Here is a 14,106-nt window from a genome sequence, read left to right as displayed (position 1 = left end):
TCTCTGGTGCTCCTGTCTGCAGAGTTATTAAGAAACTGTAGGGCCTTTGACTGCTGTCAGATGGAGAAGTGGGAAATTGGTCTGTTTTAAAAAAGAAATCGTGTGTGTGCCACTAATGAAGGGAAGGGAGTTCACTTGCACGTGGTTTGGGGGCCAAATGCAACTTCTCTTCTTCACCCAGGTCCTGGGTTAGGTCTCTCACCGCAGGGTGAGCTGGGGATGTTGCCACAGCCGAAAAGAAAGTAACTGTGAAGTCAATCGTAGCTAATGTAGGTGCGATGGAGGTATTGTTTGGTTTACTGAAGTTCAGGTTTCTGTCTATTCCTGCAGTCTTGGATCAGTAAAAACGCTGAAGCCGATGCTAACCTAAATCTGTTCAATGTGACAGAACAAGATGAAGGAGAATATCTGTGTAGAGCCAACAATTTCGTAGGCATAGCCGAAAAACCATTTTGGCTCCACATTCGCAAACCAAAACCAGGTAAACCACAGACTCTGTCCCAAGGCCCTGGCAACTGCAAGAATGAGCTATAACATTTTTAAGAAGCTAGTGATTAAAATTACTATTCATTTTGTATTATACCCTGTCAACTGACGCTGAATGGCTTTATCTTATTTTCTTGCTAATTTTATTTTTTACAAGAATGTAACGCCTATACAGCAATTGCCATGGAAAAATTCCCACAATAAAATGACTGTCAAATTTTGCTATCAACTCTTCACGCTTTTATTCCTTTCCCTTCCTTACAATTGAGTGCTGATAACAGAATTGCATGTTAATGACCTGTGACGTTCAAAGCTCTGGAAAACCAAGCTGTTTAAGATTTTCACCCGTAAAACTGATATAATCAGTAGACAGATTTCTGTCTTGGAGCAGTTAATGGAGAAATAAATACCAGCATTGGCTCATGCAAGCAAACATGTTAAATAGAAAGCAGCAGCAATCTCGTGGGCTCTGGGGTTTGTCTCCAGCCTGGAGGGTTTGGCTGCTCTGTTGCTCAGTGTCACTGCAGGAAAGTTCCTTACAGGTACCTTCTTGTAACCGACCAGAGTTATACTACGGCATCGAGGGCCGTGTAACAAATATATGGCTTTGAGATGCCCATTCTGAAAAAATTCTAAAAAATTGTAAAATTCTGTATTTTTCGATGAACTAATGAATCAAAATGTTTGTATGTTCCTCTGATCAGCACTTGAGTCTTTCCCCATTACGTCTCCCCTTCTTTCTCCTTTCTTTCTGTCTTTCCTCTCCTCTTTTACCATCTTTCTTTCCCACCCCCTGTACTCACCCGACTAACCCAAAGTCAGTCATATTGTGGGGGCAATTTTTCATTTGGATGCTTTTGCTTGCATGCTTCTTTAGTGGGACAGAGTAAGAACCTGGTGAAGGGAACTTTTTTTTGCTTTTGACTACAGGTTGCAGAGGGGAATGAATAAATAAATGTGGCAGATGGGCCATTGGAAAAAAAAAAACCAACCCACTTTAATCTGCTTTTGAAATTTGCCTGTGGTGTCCTCACACTTGCTGGGAATGTGGCTTATTCTCTGTTTTCCCTCTTTCTATATGTGTGTGTTTTTTTTCCCTGTAGACGGCAGGTGTTAACACAACGGATAAGGAGCTAGAGATTCTGTACTTGCGAAATGTTACTTTTGAGGATGCTGGGGAATATACTTGTCTCGCAGGGAATTCTATTGGGTTCTCACATCACTCTGCTTGGCTGACGGTGCTACCAGGTATTTCCTTTCCCTCTCCAGGGTGCCTTGACGTTTTGCTTTAGAAATGCCAAGTTCCTGCAGACCACCCCTTGCTTGGAAGAGGGCGCGTTATCCAGGGAGAGCTCTCCTCTGGGATTTGCTGTGCGGGTGATAAATCCGCACAGCAGAAGACCTTTGTTGCATATTCACAGCTGACACTTTCTGCATTGCATCTCAAGATTTAAATTATTTTTGCAGTAATGATACAAAATGCCCAGTACCTTTTTTTGATCTAGATTACAAGGAGGTGTTCACAGCAGTTAAGTGCCAAAATTAGAAGCTTTGTCTTCTTACACTGCCAGTGGGCGAAGGAAGCCTCCCCATCAGATGATCCAGCGCGCCTAAATTGAACATGGGCTGTAGATCATCTTATGAAGGAACCTCTCTGTCTAACCTCTAATATCAGATGCATAAGTGGTTGGTGTGAGTACACCCTTCCCTGCCTGTAGCATTATTTCCGCTTCACGGATGAACAGGCCAAGATAGCGATCTCAAACAGAAGGTCGAGGAGAGTCATCTGTAGAGAGAGCCCAGGACTCCTGGCTCCCAGGGGCATTGCGCGCTGCCTGTTCCAGCTGGGATTGATGAAAGCTGCAGCGGGCTTGAAACCCGAGGCCAGAGTGACCTCAATTTTGAGGTCCTTTCATATGCAAAGCTCTTACTGACAATGAAGCCAGCGCAGAATATGCAACAGAGGGGTCTGCTCTCCCAAAGAGGGGGATGAGGCTGTGCTGTCCCTTCACCTGCAGAATCTGCCTCCTGCTATGGGGGAGGCATGAGCATGGTCCAGGAAAGCACCAGCAGTATTCATATTGAATCTCATAGGTGCTGTGCCTTGCAGATGGTGCAAGAACAGACCTGGGGTATGTTCAGCAGACCCTTACTGAAAGGGCACCCAAAATCCTATATGCCCCACTTAGGCTCACCCAGTCACAGACGACGTTTGGGTCCATCTTGTAACACATCCATCTCGGGATGTGTTTAGGTACTGGAAATTTTGGCATTTCTAATCCTGACTTTATCTGTGCGGGTGATTTGGATGTAATCACTTTTACGGGGGCTTAAGAGGGTTTCCTCCATGCCCAACCCTGCTGCCGGTGGGATCTGCTAGTCTTTTCTCTGTTTATTTGCCAGCTCTGAAATAGCTGATCTGATCCTGTTTCTGCTTCTGCCATCCGCTGGATGAGAAATCGTTTCCTTTGGTTAGAAGACTAATGTCTCTGTTATTTTGAGAATCTCCTCATGCTGTCTCATCCAACTGTTGCGCTGTTTTTACAATGTATGAACTCACACCTCTTATTTAAGCAAAGAATAAGCAGGAGAAAACCCACCAAAAAACCTGAAGTGGAACTTTGTACTGAAGTCAGACGCAGTGAAGGGCAGCCCTCCGTGCAGCAGCAGGCCCCGAAGCGCTACCCACAGCGAAGGTGCAGGATACAGCCTGTCTGGGGAACCTCTGCTTGTAAACCCCTGTCCACGCTAAGGGAGGAGAGACATGGAGCAGAGGGCGAGACGGTGTGAGCCGAGGCAGCAGAGCTGCGGCACCAACCGTAGTGCCTGATCCCGGGAGATCTGGTAACCCTTCCCCGCAGGAGGAGATGGCCGCTTGGCAGGATCAGGCCCTGCACAGCTGACACACAGGCTGGTGCAGCCCCCAGTGTCACCCACAGCCCTTTCTCCGTGTCCCACTGGACACGGCCACCAAAGACCTGATTCGGAGCCTGCTGCTGCCAGGGGCAAAGCTCCCGCTGCTTGCCGAAGACGCTGCTTTGGGGCAGCTGCTTTGGGGCAGCAGTGATGTATACAAGCCGTTAGCGAGCTATCCCCACCGGCGTGACTTCATTGTAAAGTTTCCCAGTGATGACTGTTCCTCTGACGCCAGCATGCCTGTGGGGGACAGAAAACCAGTCCCTCCGTGGCTCCTTCCTCTGGTCTATGTGCCTGTCCTGAAAGGAACAAGGGGAGAAAAACAGCTGAGCTTTGCTGATCCCAAAAAAGTCTTGCTAGCAGGTAGCCACTGCAGATGGGCTCATGCCATCACCCTCCCGGCTCAGCCGCCTCTCTGGGCCAGACCTTCCAGCCTCTTCCCAGCAGAACTAAGTTTTCATGAAATAATTATGCAGATTGCTCTGATAAGGCTTTTTCCCTGTGTGATGCCTTACCCCTGGGTGCCCTTCGAGCCCCTTGGTCCCTCAGGGCAGGCACTGGTCTGGTGGAAATCTTTGCTGGAGAAGCCGAATCAGCAAAGTGCAGCAAACCCCCGTCCTGCAGCCTTTGCGCACCCGAGGCATCCAGCTACGTGGTGTGGGTGTGCGGGGAAAGCAAGATCTGGGTCAGAGGGACAGCACAGACACATGAAGATGCCTTCAGCCTAGAGCAGTGGTTTTCAACCTGTGGGCTGAAGGCTCTTAGAAACCCCGGAGTTACGTCAAAGGGCAGTAAAATTACCCTGAAAAAGGCAAACTGAACTAATGTTGTAGCTACAGCCGCAGGTGGAAAACCACTGGCCTAGGAGGGTCCCCTCACTGAAGTCACTCAGAAAATTGGCGTAGATGAGCAAATCCTCCCCAAATTCCTTGTGCTGCGTGTGTGTAGTTGCATGCGGGCAGCTGCCCGCCCCGTCCTGACTGCCGTCTTTTGTCACCCCTCAGCAGAGGAGCTCATGGAAATGGATGATTCGGGCTCAGTGTACGCTGGCATTCTCAGTTACGGCACTGGCTTTGTTCTCTTCATCCTCGTGCTGGTCATTGTGATTATCTGCAGGATGAAAATGCCAAACAAAAAAGCCATGAACACCCCCACTGTACAGAAAGTCTCCAAATTTCCGCTCAAGAGACAGGTAACAGAAAGTAGATACAAGATTCCTATTCCCCCCTATGGTCATCCCTCTTTTTTTTTTTTCCCCGCCTCCTTGAAATTTTCTCTCTAGGTGAGAAGCTCTACCAGAAAAACATTGCTGCAGAAGGACATGCAGAACAACAGAAGTTGGCCGCAGTCTAGGACTTTAACCCCTTTTATTCATTTGTTTCTGTTCCAGTGGAGCGGTAGCTGGTGGCAGCTGACTCTGGTTCATGAGCAGCTCCCAAGCAGCTCCCCGCGTTTCTGTCGCCCTTGTCCAAGAGGGGCTGGCAGTGCACTGTGCATGCCCCAGAAAGCACATCTCGCAGGGGAACAGTTCAGCCCAGGCTCTCTGGTGGAGCAGGGATTTGGGGAGCAAGAGCACGTTTAATTGTGCTCAGTCCTGCTTTCACAGAGGTCACTGGTGACTTAAACCAATTCTCATGGAGGTGGGAGAGGGTCCTCTTTCTCCATGCAGTTAGAGGTGCTCTGTCACGTGTAATTGCAGAGGGGCAGGAGGAAAAGGCACCATGTAAAACCACATAGTGAAGGATACGGATTGCACGGCTTTGGCTGCAAGCTCGAGGTGGGCATTTACAGGGTCAGAACAGGAGAAGTCACTCCATAGCCTGTAAGTGCTATGGAAATGCACACAGAGCAACTGAACAGATTATACCTCCTGCCTGCTGGAGGGCACTGGCTGCCCTGTCCCTCCTTTCCACCAGCTAAAAACCTGACCACTGGTGCATTTCTGCAAGGATGGGGGGAGAGGTGGAGGGTGGGGGGATTTCCCGTTTAGAAATTACCAGAAAGGTGTCAGCGGGCAAAGATGGCTCAAACCCCCTCAGCGATCCATCTCAGGCACTGCCTTTCCTAGGAATACAGTTGGCAATAACACTTCATTTGCTCTACCCAAGCAGGTGTCGTTGGAGTCCAACTCTTCCATGAATTCCAACACGCCCCTGGTCCGGATCACGCGTCTCTCCTCCAGCGACGGGCCGATGCTGGCCAACGTCTCTGAGCTGGAACTGCCTCCTGATCCCAAGTGGGAATTGGCACGCTCTCGGTCAGTCAACCCACGGGTCAGGGTCCCCTTTCCTCCTGGGACTGTCACCACCCCGGTACCCACTAACGTGCCTGCTTGTTCCTCCCTCCAGCCTGACCCTGGGGAAGCCACTCGGCGAGGGGTGTTTTGGCCAAGTGGTGATGGCAGAAGCGATTGGGATTGATAAGGACAAGCCAAACAAGGCCATCACAGTGGCTGTCAAGATGTTAAAAGGTATGGGGAGTCCACGGAGGGCAGAACAGCATATTGCGCTGGGATTTCCTCTCGTTCCCTCTCTTTTAAGTCTTTTATACAAACAGATACAATAGAAGAAAGCAAGAACAGCCTTTCTTCCCCTTCACCCGCATAGCCTGGGGGTGAGGGCTGTCTCCTTGGAGAGCACCTAAAAGTGCAAATCCCATCAGGAAGAGGGAATGGGAATTAACCCATTTCTCTGCCAAGGGGTAATATCATCCTTGAGAAGAAGGGAAACCCCCTTCACTTCCAGCCAGCTCCGTGAATCAGCCCACTCCTTACTCCTCCCGTAACCAGCGCTGCCTGTTCTAGCAAAAGCTTACGCATCAGGCTTAGGTGGAATTTGCAGAAATTTGGTTGACAAACTCCTTGAGGAGTTTCTTCATTGAAGAAACTCGATCCCAAACTCCTGAGAGCTTAAAGGGAGGTCAAAAATGGGGGAGTCGCTGGGGCCCTTTGGATGAGTCTCTGTTTCCCATCCTTCCCCCGCGCACACTAACCACCGACAACACACAGACAGAATCACCCTGAGGAGTTCAGCTGGAGCAAGCAGGGCGGTGCTCCAACAGTGAGCAGCGCGGGTTTGAGGTTACATGGGGTGACATCTTTAAAAAAATAATATTTCTTATCAGAAGAGGATTCTTTTAATTTACATTTCCTTCAGTCCATTCTCAAGTTGTTTTTGGAAGCAGGAATATTTCCATCTTTCCAAACCAAAGCATTCATTTGGGGAGGTTTCCCCCCATTTTTCTACTTTTGTAGAAAATGGGGGGGAGTTTTTCTACTTTTATAGAAAAATTACAGCTTTCCATGCAAAAAATACGTTCCTTCCTCTAATCCCTCTCCCAGCTCTGACTTTCCCCCATCCTTAACTCTTTGCCCCTGGAGATGAGGGAGGGAAACAACCAAAAATGGAAAATGGTGCCAGGTACCAAAACTGACTTTTTTTCTTTAATGCTTATCAGGATGAAGCAGAAGAGGAAAGGTTTTATTGATTTCCATATGAACATTTCTCTTCATCTATTTGTTTTTTCTTCTTGAACAAATACTCTTTTTTTTGAGACAGTATTTTTTGTTTTTATTTTGATTCTTCTTCCCAAAGTAGAATAAAAACAAACACTGCCGTATTTTGAGTACTGTTTCCCTATCAAAGTCCCACATGGCTACACAGCAGTTGTATTAACTACTTCAGAAAACACTTATTTTCTTCCTGACATGTTTTTTGCTTTCCTCTCTTGTTTTCTCCAGACGATGCCACAGACAAGGACCTTTCCGACCTGGTCTCTGAGATGGAAATGATGAAAATGATTGGGAAGCACAAAAACATTATTAACCTCCTTGGTGCCTGCACGCAGGATGGTACGTAGCAAAGCAGCCCGGTGCTCGCAGGGCCGTGGGAGGCTCAGGTTTGACTGTCCCTTCTGTGTAATTACTCACTGGCTGCCCAAAATGTCCCAGATGAGATTTTGGTGGTCAGCCTAGCCCCCAGGCAGCACATGCTGTTCCTCCGCTGGATGCTGATGGTGCTCTTGCTTGCAGGACCGCTCTACGTGTTGGTGGAATACGCGTCAAAGGGGAACTTGCGGGAATACCTCAGGGCACGTCGCCCACCTGGCATGGACTATTCCTTTGACACCTGCAAGCTGCCAGAGGAGCAGTTGACATTTAAAGACCTGGTTTCCTGCGCCTACCAGGTGGCCCGTGGCATGGAGTACTTGGCATCTCAGAAAGTGAGTTGAGAAACCTCATTTGGTAGAAGTGTCGGTCAGACCCGTGTTCAAAGGCATGCAGCGCTCTGTGGGTGTGTAGAACAACTCAGGCAAAGCATTGCAGGCTTCTCCCTCTAGAGACCAGATTTTTCAGTATGAAGCATCTTGGGTTTTTTGCAGAAGGCTTCAGCAGAAGCTTCCCATATTCTGGCTGCATCCACAAGCCACGCAGCTGCACAGCCCTCGCTGTCACCTGCAGGCCTGTTAGCATCCCCAAAACGCATACAAAAGCACAACTGCACGAGACCTTGGTGCAATTCCTCAGCAATTCAGCCTCTACCACTCGGAGAGGTAGCTGGCTTTCAGATGTGCGATCCTGAGGCTCGGGCAGCAATGCTCAGGGTGAGCATCACACCAAGTTGTGAGCTTCCACCATGGGAGACGTTACTTTAGACAACAGTCAGGAGCTGCGTGCACCCCTGTCCCCCTCATCTCCCTCCTGAGATCGCTGAAGATGCAGAGCACCTACAAGGAAGCTGAGATCCTGGGCGTAGCTCACGTGTTTGCGGCTGTCACCAGCTCGGTGAGGAGTGGAGCTGGCGGTGGATTTGGCTCGATGCATGGCTATGCCCAGGATGCTCCCTGGGGAGCACTTTGCTGGCGTTGAGCTGGCTGCTGCATTTGCTTACATCATGGGATTACTCCTGATTTACCCTGACATCAGCAAGTGGAGAACTGGGCTTTGGGTTCAGGAAGCTGGGCACCAGCCAGAGTGACTTCTTTTTGCGGGCAAGGAGCACTACGGCAAGTGCAAGTTCAGCCTCGGATGTCAGATGTGTTCGTCCTGTGACTGCAGTTCAGGGTGGATGGTTCATGGTGGCTTTAAACTCCCTTTCTGCACAGTGCGGGCTAATTTAGCTTCTCTCTCAGCTAACAGCTATGGTGTTGGGGGTTGGACTAGATGACCTTTAAAGGACCTTTCCAACCCAAACCATTGTATGATTCTATCTATTTTGGATGCATTGGGGATATTTTAATTTGAGGATTTTTTTTCTTTCAAACGTCAGCCGGCCCTCCTCTTCCTGGAGGAAGCAGGGCAGAAAGACAGCTTCACGTCCCAGTAGGCGCCCACAGAAGAGGAGGGTTGGCTTTCCCATCTGTGCATCCCCTTTGGAGAGAAAAGACGCGTGGCTGTGTCAGCGCTGAGGCTGCCGATTAGGTGTTGCTAAGAGGTGGCTCCCACCGAGCATGCATGATGGGGCAGTGACACAGAAAGCGAGGAGTTAAGCAGTGCCCACAGCTTTATGAGCTTGGGAGTCAATGAAACGGCAGCTTATAAACCACACGGTGCTGTTGGTTCCAGGCGCAGGCAGCTAACAAGCCCTTATTTATTGACTTGCTCACCTTTCACAGTGCATTCATCGTGACTTGGCAGCCAGGAACGTGTTAGTCACTGAAGACAATGTGATGAAAATAGCTGATTTTGGCCTTGCTAGAGACGTTCACAACATCGACTATTACAAGAAGACCACCAATGTAAGTACAGAGCTGCCAAGCACGTGCAGTTCTCCTTCTGGCAGGGAATTCGGCCATCCCTGCCGCAAGTGGCCCTTGTCCCACATCTCCCTTTCCAGAGAGGCTTAGGAGGAAGAAATCTGCCGGTGGCCTCACCCCGTGAGGGGCTGTAGGTAGGATGGCCCCAGGAGTCCACCCGCCATCCTGACAGATACTGCTGGTGCTAGCAGCCGGTTGAGAGGTCATGGTTCTGGCCAGGAGGCTCTAGGCTAAGAGAAACCAAGGTTTTTACAAAAGTGGAACGGAGCCCTTTCCAGTCTGCTCCACTGCTGTTCATAAAGGTCCCAAGGAGCCAACTTCTGTCCCACCACAGCGCTTGACAGAGGAATGTCACTTTTTGTATACCTGGAGCTACCTGGCTTTCAGGCATTTCTCTCTCCTTTTTACAACTGAGCTCCTTGGCTCCACTGCCAAGGGTGAGAAGATGGTCCCAGACAAGGGCTGAGTCCCGGAGTCGTTTATATTTTCTGTAGAGATGAATTTACGAATGAAGGGCTGGAGAGAAGACCTATGTCTTGGTTCAGAGCCCTAGAGCAGATGTTGCGCTCCGAGCAAAAGCCGCAACTACACAGAGTACAGAGATGGCAGCGGAAGGGGTTGAGGGTATTGCGGAACCTGAGGGCCTTGCAACTGCGAGGGGTCTAAATGTCCAGGCAGTCCTGCGAAGCCCACTATGCCCATACTGAGCCTTTCCAATATCATATCAGAAATCTTTCTTAATTGGCGGGATTTCTTAATCATAAATTAATAAAAATTCTTGGGAATTTTAATCGTAGGTCAGATGGATTTTCCCTGTTTGAGCTGTGTTGGACAGCTGAGAGCATAATCCCATTTGTGCATCCTGCCTATGTCCCATCTCTAGTTGTCTCCCGCAGTGAGACGGTGGGTTAGAAGAGGACAAAGCCCTCCCATAGCCAAATTATGCCTCAGGCATGAAACAGTCCTTTCTGACTCCCTCCAGAGGCCAAGCAAAGCCCAAAAGAATTATGATTAATCTAGTCTTTATTTCTCACATGTGACAGCCCATATTTATGACCCTGATGTAGGATGTTCCCCTGGAAACCTGGGATCAAACCTCCTCCTTTAGCCTCCAGCGGGATCAGGATTTGATTCTTAGAGGATCCAGCCCTTGCCTTCAGTCTTGGAAGTTTCCCTTCAGGTTCAACCTAAGCAGGGTTTGGACTTGGAGTCAAACTGCTTCTTCCAGCTGAAGAGATGGAAAGTGGTGTCCCATGCTCTGCTGCAGAGCTCGCTGCATTTATGAGCAATGGATGCTGTTCCCATGCAAAGATTTAGATGCTCTGATATGTTAAACCTGCCTTGGCAGTGAAATACAGTCCTCTATAGAGAGCATTTACTGCAAAGATTGTCAGCAAAGATCCAGGGATCAAATGCTCTAATCTGTTTATATGTGGCCACTACTGCTTTGCCCAGTGACCGGGAAGGCAGATGTGGTTCTTAATGAAAATGTTTCAAACTGGATTAGAAAAGAAGATTCAGATGGTGCCGTTGTGGCTGGGGGAATATGCTGATGGGATGTTCCCATTGTCTTCCTAATTACAGGGTCGGCTGCCTGTGAAATGGATGGCTCCAGAAGCCTTGTTTGACCGGGTCTATACTCACCAGAGCGATGTGTAAGCATACTCGCACTTTTCAAAAAGAATAAAATGACAGGGAAATCAACACCTATAGTATCTTAAAGACAAACGTACTGCTAAGCACGAGCAGGGCTCGTTCACTGCTGGGCTGCCTGGGGGGATGCAAAAGCAAATGAATCGATTCCAAGCTGCAGCTTTGCCCAAGTGGTTTTATTTTACCGTTATCTAGTTGCTTTCATCCGAGGATGTCTAGTGAGCTGCTGAAAAATTATTGGAAGGCAGGCAGGTATTTCTTGTCCAGTTTATAGATGAGGAGATTCATCCTGCAGTCAAAAAAATTTGTGCAAAAAAAACTCCATGCCAAAAAATTACTACCCTCAGCTTCCTCCACGCTTTGTCCCACACAGTTACGCTTCGTCTGAGTACGTGGGATGAGCTTGAAATATTCTGTCCGCCGTTGGTAGAGTTGATCAGAGAATATGCAACAAATATATTCTCCGATTAATTTTGCCGCATCATTTATTTGCCTTTATTTTTCTTAACACTGTCTTGTCTGTTTTGGTGCCTCTGCACAGTAAGCAACCAGCAGAGCCCACCTTATGTGTAAATCTGTATCACATCTGAACTTTGCAAGAACTGAAGTAGCTCAGCATGCACACTGGCTTTTTTATTTCAATATTTGGTCGGTAATGGCATTTTTACAGTAATTCAGCAGCCAGCCTGCCTGTTCTTCAAGGTTCGCTGCTTGCAATTGGACAAATGAATCTTTCTATTTCTGTATTTTTCACATACTTTGGCTTTTATTGATCTAAAATCATAGTTTCCATGCTTAGGTAATGCTGCAGCGGGCATGACAGATAAATCAAAGCTAGAGAACGGGAGAGCGAGCGTCCGTGAAAGCGAAACAGAGACAGATAATCCCTGTTTTTAAAAAGAAAATGAAGAAGGCAAAAGATATTTTTGAAAAAGAGGACTTTTAACCAGAGCACAGCTGCGGGAGTGGAGTGTGTAACATTAGTGCTCCGCTGATTTTTGTTGGGGTATTTTTCTCCCAGCTTGGCCAGCGAAATGAGTGTTGTAACAAGCAAGTTTTGGTATCAGCTTGCACAATTAGTGGCCTGTGGTTCCAAGCCTGCAATTCAGTGAAGCTGTGCATGAATAATTTGATTTGTTCCATTCAGTGGAGCTGGTGGAAGACCTAACAAAGAGCTGGGGGTAATAGATGGGCTGTCACCTATCTGATTAAATGCTCATTTCAATTTCAGACTTGGTGCCTGGGATTTCTTTGCTATTGAGTTGGATCAGCAGAGATCTCCAAGTAACTAGTAAAAATGGCCTAGGCAATTAGTCATGCTATTGATGACTTTGTTAGCTATGCATGGCTGCACAGAAATAAAGCCGAGCGGGGGGGAGGGGATATGGGGGCGCCTTGGAAAAAAACCTCATTGAATTTTAAAGATCTTTCTTTGGTTTCCAGCTGGTCTTTTGGAGTGCTACTATGGGAGATCTTCACTTTGGGAGGGTCTCCATACCCGGGAATTCCCGTTGAGGAACTCTTCAAACTCTTGAAGGAAGGCCATCGGATGGACAAACCTGCAAACTGCACCCATGATTTGTGAGTGTGGGGTGGGGGGTGACCTCCTCGCCCCGCTCCCCCTTCCCTCTGCGGCCAAATGCCACCCCAGGCCATGGCTCAGGCCGGTGGGACATCCCCACCGTGAGATTGTGGATCTGGCAGCGGGTCTCTGCCCATTCCCACCCCAACACATTTCAGCTCAGCCCATGACTTGTTTGGCGGGTTGCGGTTGGGGGTGCAGCTCTGGTGTGTCATCTTTAGGACCATGCCTCTTCCTGCTTCGAGAGCACGGACACGCATGAGGAGGTCAATAGTGAGGAGTATGGCTCCACAAAACCCTCTTCCTCCTCCCCCAAGCTGGCCACGCGCCAAGGCCACCATGGCTGAAGTTGCGTTGGCCATAGCTGTTCTCTCAGGCTATTTGGGGATGGTGGGCAGGTGGGTGGGCGCCGCTTAGACCCACCATGGGTGACAGTCCCCTCTCCCGTCTCATGCAGGTACATGATCATGCGGGAGTGCTGGCACGCCGTCCCATCGCAGCGGCCCACCTTCAAGCAGCTGGTGGAAGACCTGGACAGGGTCCTCACCGTGACGTCCACCGATGTGAGTGTGGTAGAGTGGGTGCGGGGAGGGGTCCCTCGGTCCCCAGCGGGGGGCACACAGCATTGATGGGTCTGTCACCCTGGCAGGAGTACCTGGACCTCTCGGTGCCCTTCGAGCAGTACTCGCCGGCCGGCCAGGACACCCACAGCACCTGCTCCTCGGGGGACGACTCGGTCTTTGCACATGACCTGCTGCCCGACGAGCCCTGTCTGCCCAAGCACCCCCCCTGCAACGGTGTCATCCGGACGTGAGGGCACCCCAGGCGGACGGACGGACGGACAGATGGACAGGTGGGCAGCGTGCCCACGGAGGCGCGAGGGTGGGGCGCCGAGAATGAAACCGTAGTGAAGGATCTTCCAGTGGAACTGCGTGGTGGTGCCCGGCGATTTGTGGTGTTGTCAAGCTGTTCAGGGTAAAAAAAAAAAAACAAACTTTTTTTTTTGTTTTTTGGGTGTTTTTTCTTTTTTTTTCCTGTTTGCTGTATAAAAAGTCAAGAAGCACTGTTTGGCCTGAAGGAGCTAATCTATTGCCAAGATGATCTATCATATATGATTTTTTTTTGGTTTATTTTTCTTTTTTTTGGTTTTTTTTTTACTAAGCAGAATGTTGAACCTGGGGGGCCCTGACCTCCCAGCCTCCGCGCTTGCATTTCGAGTGCCAGAGTAGCCGTTCTGTGCCTGCAATACGAAGAAGAGGAAAAAAAAATCTTCCTTTTTTTAAAAAAAAACACAAACAAAAAAAAGGTGTAAAGAATGTAGAAATTCTTTGCTTATGCAATCTGTACATGAACCTTTTTGGTGGAGCTGAAAAGCCACGTTGCCTGCAGGGATTCATATATTTATAAAAATATCTATATTTTTGTTGTCGTCGTTTTTATAGCTTCATGGTTGTATTACCCAGCTGCATAGAAGGAATCCTTTTTGGAAGAAGAAAAAAAAAAAAAGTAAAATGCAAATCATCATGGAGAAAGGAAAAAAAAAAAATGATAAAAAGAGACAGTCATCTGAAACGGCGCTTTGACCAGGCTCGGCGGCTGCCGGCTCTTGCACTGGGCTGGGAGCGATGGGGCCATGCCGAGGCGGGAGCGGACCCCGGGAACGGGCAGAGACCCGGCAGCGGCCATGGGGGTCCCCGGGGAGGAGAGCATCACCC

The 14,106-nt window shown here is 48.9% G+C and overlaps 1 protein-coding gene across 1 annotated transcript in view; it reads left to right on the top strand.

Moving 5' to 3' along the window:
- FGFR3 (fibroblast growth factor receptor 3) overlaps window positions 1-13,214 on the top strand; it is a gene marked incomplete at its 5' end in the record, with an annotated part of 33,054 nt that extends 19,840 nt beyond the window's left edge. Inside the window, 11 exons of the mRNA XM_009576586.1 lie at window positions 1,590-1,734; window positions 4,407-4,594; window positions 5,514-5,659; window positions 5,751-5,872; window positions 7,142-7,252; window positions 7,433-7,623; window positions 9,016-9,138; window positions 10,741-10,811; window positions 12,253-12,390; window positions 12,849-12,954; window positions 13,041-13,214. Coding sequence (XP_009574881.1) covers window positions 1,590-1,734; window positions 4,407-4,594; window positions 5,514-5,659; window positions 5,751-5,872; window positions 7,142-7,252; window positions 7,433-7,623; window positions 9,016-9,138; window positions 10,741-10,811; window positions 12,253-12,390; window positions 12,849-12,954; window positions 13,041-13,205 — 1,506 coding nt within the window. The remainder of the gene's footprint in view (window positions 1-1,589; window positions 1,735-4,406; window positions 4,595-5,513; window positions 5,660-5,750; window positions 5,873-7,141; window positions 7,253-7,432; window positions 7,624-9,015; window positions 9,139-10,740; window positions 10,812-12,252; window positions 12,391-12,848; window positions 12,955-13,040) is intronic.
- Window positions 13,215-14,106: the final 892 nt, after the last annotated feature.

Source organism: Fulmarus glacialis, unplaced genomic scaffold, assembly GCF_000690835.1.
Source record: "Fulmarus glacialis isolate BGI_N327 unplaced genomic scaffold, ASM69083v1 scaffold11244, whole genome shotgun sequence".
Lineage (NCBI taxonomy): Eukaryota > Metazoa > Chordata > Aves > Procellariiformes > Procellariidae > Fulmarus > Fulmarus glacialis.
The sequence above is the reverse complement of the archived record's forward strand: the minus strand, read 5'-3'. Positions and strand labels throughout refer to the sequence as shown.